The sequence below is a fragment of the Eschrichtius robustus genome, chromosome 21 (genome assembly GCF_028021215.1).
Source record: "Eschrichtius robustus isolate mEscRob2 chromosome 21, mEscRob2.pri, whole genome shotgun sequence".
NCBI lineage: Eukaryota > Metazoa > Chordata > Mammalia > Artiodactyla > Eschrichtiidae > Eschrichtius > Eschrichtius robustus.
The window spans coordinates 9,936,046-9,942,045 of record NC_090844.1 but is presented as its reverse complement, the minus strand read 5'-3'; the positions used below and the strand labels follow the sequence as shown (position 1 = coordinate 9,942,045).

The following is a 6,000-nucleotide window of genomic DNA, read 5'->3' as shown; positions in this document are numbered from 1 at the left end:
AGAGAACAGCTGAGTGGGAAATTTGCAGATGGCCCTGGGGATGGACCCCGAGGTGACTGCGGGTCCCTCGAAGCTCGTCCGGTCTCGGTCTCGGCAGGGACGGCGTGAAGCGTCTGCAGGTGTGTGCGTCTATCAGAAAGGGGTCTTCTTCAAGAGGGCTTTTTTTTTTTTTTCTCCAGAATATTCGTATTCATGGGGATTGAGAAAAACAAACCAAACCCACACCGCGGTGCTACCGTCTGTCACCGCGCCCGGAGGCCGCCGGGGAGGGGAGGCCGGGGGCCGCTTCCCGGACGGGGTCCGTCGGCGGCGGGGCAGCGGGGCGAGGGAGGCCCTGTGGCCCCTGTGGTCCCCGCCGTCCGCGTCGGAGGAGTGGCTACGGGCGGCCGGCCCGAGCGCTACACCACGGTGCACACCGTGTTCAGGGTCGTGTCGAAGCGCACGGCCTTGGCCTCGGTGGGCTTCAAGTTCGTGTCGTACATGGGGTTCTCGAAGGAGGCCTGCCCGTTGCTGCTCTCGTGGCCGGCGTAGCCGTTGTACTGGACCTTCGGCCTCGCTCTGCGGGCGAGAGGCAAAGGGGGGACGAGCGGTCAGGGCCGCAGGGCCTCAGGAGGAGCCGCGACGCCCGCGAGCGCGGTGTCGCCACGTTACCTGTGCTTGTGGAGGTGAAACGCGAGCCCGGAGAGAACGAGCGCGGAGAGCGGGGCCAGGATGGCGGCCGCGACGGAGCCGCTGCTGGCGCCGCGCTGGGGGCGCGCGGGGTCTGGAGCCGAGCTTCGGGCGCCTGGAAGAGAGAGCAGCCTTTACCCTGCAGTCGGGCCCCGAGCCTGCCCGGGGCGCTCTGCGGCGGGCGTGGGAGCGCGTGCACACGGCGGACCCGCCGGGGCTCCCTTCCGGAGGCCCACCTTCCCGATGGCGAAGACGCGCAGCCCGCTTCCCGCTCGCTGACGCGCAGCGACACTGGGAGAGGCTCGCGTCCGCCCTGCGCGCGGGGCAAAGGCGCCGTCGCCCGACCTCCCCCGGGGCTGCGGACACCGCGTGCGCGCGGCCGCGTCTCTCTACGGGACGGCGAGTGTCTCCTGTTGCCTCCTGCTCTGAGACGCAGCCTCAGCAAGATGTGCCACTGAAGTTACATAAAGAGCCCAGCTCTCTATAAAGAGGGCGTCACACTCATGTAGGTGAGCATCAAGGTGCCATCTCCCTTTATTTGGGTAGATTCCGAAATTCACTACAGAGTTTAGAAATGATCAAAGAATGCAACTCGGTGTTATGAAGCAGGCTTCTATGCGGACACAAAAATATGATTTCTGTCAATTAGAAGGGAAGGCAGGCGTAAACATCTCAAAACATCACGAAGGTGATATAATCATTAACTCTCCGTATCTGTGCAGTGGCAGATACATGCACGACATTGAGAAAGATGCAAACATTAAAAATTCAAATCAGAAAGCATTTATTGCCAAATAATGCAGTTGATTCTTGAAGAATTTACTTATAAACTGCAATTTGAAATGTATTTGGTTTACTTGCATGGAACCACTCAATGCACGTTAGTGATCAATTATGATTGGGGTCATCTGAATACAGCAGAGTTGTTAGAAAGAAGCTGACCTTGTTTTAGAAGTATATATCCAGAATTTATGGGATGTTTCTTGTTTCTTTCTTTCTTTTTTTTTTTTTACAAACCACAGATACAAAGAAACAATCAAATATTTAAAATAATTAAATAGGCTTTTAAAGAAAAAAATCTTGAATTTTCACATAAAAGCCTAAAAATATTATTTGTCATCTCCTTCAACAGACGCAGGATTATGCTACTCCCTACCACCCTCAGGTCTAATATAAATGTATTTTATCCTGGATGTTGGCACTTTGTAAATTAACCATATCTTTTGGCGATCCTTCTGTATCAGCACACATGAATCAGATTTAATTTTTCATTTCCAGATGCATTCACCAGCTGCCATGCAAGGGGAAAACGCCACACACTTGTTCTCCTAAATCTCAGCATCCAGGTGATGGGCATGTGAGCAGAGTTAAGCCAATGGGAAGCTCCCCGCCGCCCCCAGGCATCGAGTTTGGCACAAGTGATGCAGAGGCTCCTAAGACGGTTTAGAATTGGGTCCTGAGGCTGTGGTGTGGCTGGGGTGGGGTGGGGCTAGAGCCCTGGGGACCACATCAAGCGCTCCCTGGTGGTGCTTCCAGCCACCACCGGCCAGTCCAGGGGCAGCGCGCAGCAGAAACACGCAGCCACCAGGGGTGGCGCTGTCCAGCAGGGAGAAATGGCGGTGCGGCTCAAAGGGCACCAACTCCATGGTTTTGTCGTGAGAGTTAAATGTCAGATCTCCACTACTTAGAACAATGCGTGGCACGTAGCAAAAATTTCCCAGGACCCACATTTACTAGAATGTAAGTTGCATTACGCCAGGGCAGTTTTTTGGCCAGCTTTCCTCTTGAGTGCCCGGGGACTACAGTAGAACCTGAACACAACAGTTGCTCAATACATATTTGAGGAATGAAAAAATGGTACTGTCTTTGGAGTAGTTCAACATCCGACGGTTTCCATAAATTACCATGGCTCATTCTCCAAGTGTTTATAATTCTGTGCATCTCTTTGCCTCATTCTAATAAATTTGTAGCCTGCTTAAATTAACGAAAGCTATTTTCTGTTACCTGCAAACAAGACTATATATTTTTGGCCATAATAGATATCAGACTTCCAATTAATAAAATCCTGGATAATGGACCTGCCGCAGGAGACCTCACATCATAACACAGGGCGACATAAAAGGTCTTTGTGAATTAAACTCCTGACTTTACTCTGATACTATTATGCTGTCTGGAGCTCCTAGTTAATTTCAATTATTTACCTGTGCTTTAATAATTTAAAGGGTAATGCATGCACATGATATTAATTAAAAGGGCATAAGCGGATACAGAAACAAATACTATAAAGACGATGGAAATAAAGGGTCACTCCTTGCCCTTTACACTAGTTTTCCTCTTTATGATTGACGAGGTGTTTGTTTTTGCTTTTGTGTTTTAGTGTCCTTTTCATAATGTACTATTAATATATGTGATTGTTTCTCTTTTCTTACTTTCCTAAAATATGGGGATACTATTTACGTTTTTTGTATTTGGCTTTTTAAACTTAACCATATATTTGTGAGTTTCTTCCATCTGTGCATATGAATTTAATTGTTTTCACGTGTGCAGTATTCTATTAATTGGCTATGCCAGAATTTATTTAGCCAGTCTACTGTTGAAGAACGTTTAGGCCATTTCTAGGTCTTTTTCTATGATGCCGCCATGAAATTCTTTTTCTACAGCGATACATCAGCAGGAGTCTGAATATACAGGATAAATTCTAAGCAGTAGAATCATTGCCTAGCAGAATGTGTAACTTGTAGTGTTGCTAAGTCTTACCTACTTGCTCTCCAAACTGGGGTCCCAGTTTCACTCCAACCACTGTCTTAGGAGGCACCTGGATGGCCGTACCCCGCCTACCTGCCACCCTCCTTCCCCCTCCCTCTCCACCTCCCTCCTTTCCTTCCATTGCCCCTCCTTTCCTATTATTACCACTACTCGCTAATAAACCAAACACAGCGTGTAGTTATTTTCTCAGTTCCACGTCTTAAGAATGAAGGTGAGCATCTTTTCACATTATAGGCTGAGCCATTCAATTTTTTTAAAGAGCATTATTGAAAGAAATTCACATACTACAGAATTCACCCTTTCAATGCATACATACAATTCAAGGGGTTTTTTTACTATTAAAACTTGGGGGTTTTGGTGCTGCAAGGATCACCACAATCTATGTGAGAACACTGCTGTTCTCCCTAAAAGAAAGCGGTACCCTTACAGTCATTCCTCATCCTCCGTACCCCAGCCTCAGCTTTAGGCAACCACTCATCCACTCTCTGTCTATATAGATTCACCTGTTCTGGATACTGCATATAAATGCAATCATACAATATGTGTTTTCTGGTGAACGGCTTCTCTTACTTAGCATAATGTTTTCAAGATGATATTCCATTGGGTGGATGCACCACATTTTGTTGCTCCATTCATTAGTTGATGGACATTTGGGTTGTTTCTACATTTGGACAATTAGGGAAAACGCTGGTATAAACATTCGTGTACTAGTTTTTTGTGTGAACATGTTTTTAGTTCTGTTGCCTATACATGTTGGAGTGGAACTGCTGAATCTTGTGGTTACGCCATGTTTTACCTACCTGAACTACCAGGCTGTTTTCCACAGCAGCTGCGCCATTTTTATCGGTACTTTCCCATCAGCAAAGTACGAGCGCTCCAGTTTCTGCACAGCTTTGCCTCCACTGGTTTCTTGTCTTTAGGATCCGAGCTGTGCTGGTGGGTGTGAAGTGGTTTTGATTTGTGTCTCCCTAATGATTAATGATGTTCAGGATCTTTTCATTGGCTTATTGGTCATTTTTGTGTCTTTGTTGAAATGTCTATTTAAATTCGTTGCCAATGTTTTAGTTAGGTAATTTGCCTATGTACTGTTTAGCCGTAAGGGTTTATACATTCTGGACACAAGTCCCTTGTTAGATACATGGCTTGCACCTTCTCCCATTCTGATTGTGTATATTTGGGGAAGGGGATTCAATTTTAATGGGAAAACCAATTTATTTTTCAGTTTCTTACACAAGTTTTTGCATCAGAGTTGTCTTTCAAACTAACTTGGTTTAGTGTCCGTTTAATGATAATCACATTTTTTTCCAGTTTATCTACTGACTGGAGACAATTAAGAGGTTGTTTATTTTTAACCATAAAAATAGAGTGTAGCCATAACTCTTAAATGAATGGTTGCTGTTGAAGTATTACTTAAACATAGACGTTTCTAATTAGTTGAATGGGAGACTCGCTTGTGATTCAAATTATTTTGTGAGGCAAATTGTTTTTCCTGACAGTAAGCTCATCATCACATGAGAAGAAAGATTACTTGTTAAAGCAAGCTGTTATTTTGTTAGATTAAAAAGAAATGGGGCAATGCAAAGAAAATTTGCAATAGCAAAGTGACGGTTTGGGTCAGGCTCACTGGATGAGTAAACGCAGACATCCACAGAGTATCGTGCACAGCTTGCTGGGGTGTCCTTAGACAAAATTACTAGAGCGTGTGCATCGGGGAGAAAGGAGGGCAAATAACTACAGGGTTTGGCTCAGAGCAAAAGAAAACTTGACCCATCATTAGTGTTGGTCTATTTCATTATCTCAAAATAATACAACCCCATTTAAAACATCATCTCAGCCATCACAGACATTGTAAGTTAAAGCTCTTCTATTTAAAAGTTCTTAGCTTGGAAAGGTGGATTTAGAGTATTTTATGATTAAATGTCCCTTTTGGTCAAGTTTTTTGTTTTTTAAGCATGATATTATACAGGTTGGTATATATTTCCTTTGGAATCCCCCAGTATATTGATAAAAGTTTTTTTTTTTTAATATTTATGTATTTATTTATTTATTTGGTTGCACCGGGCCTTAGTTGTGGCAGTCAGGCTCCTTAGTGGCGGCTCCAGGTCTCCTTAGTTGTGGCATGCGAACTCTTAGTTGCAGCATGCACGTGGGATCTAGTTCCCTGACCAGGGATCGAACCCGGGCCCCCTGCATTGGAAGCGTGGAGTCTTATCCACTGTGCCACCAGGGAAGTCCCCAATAAAAGTTTTATGAAATGAATTCATCAGTGACAATCATCACCAAATATTACACTCATGTTCCTCTGACAGGTTGCTCTGGCATCAAATCCTACATAGCAATATTCCTCTCTATAAAATTAATGTTAGTAGCATTCCGTAAGTAAAGTATAAAGTAGTCGATACTATTCAGGAGAAATGCGGAGCTCATCTCATTACAAAAACATGCACCTTCTCATCTGTGTTAGTAGCAACACAAGTAAAGACATGTGTGAAAAGAGCTTTAGCACAAAACAAACCCTCATATTGACTCTTAATCTTCACAGCAACCAGGAACTGACTTCTCTAC

General features: G+C 45.2%; 1 protein-coding gene across 1 annotated transcript in view; it reads right to left on the bottom strand.

The window, feature by feature from the left end:
• Positions 1-398: 398 nt before the first annotated feature.
• CSMD1 (CUB and Sushi multiple domains 1) overlaps positions 399-6,000 on the bottom strand; it is a 1,889,718-nt gene continuing 1,884,116 nt past the window's right edge. The window contains exons 70-71 of the mRNA XM_068531988.1: positions 652-784; positions 399-558 (exon numbers count right to left, since the gene is read on the bottom strand). Coding sequence (XP_068388089.1) covers positions 399-558; positions 652-784 — 293 coding nt within the window. The remainder of the gene's footprint in view (positions 559-651; positions 785-6,000) is intronic.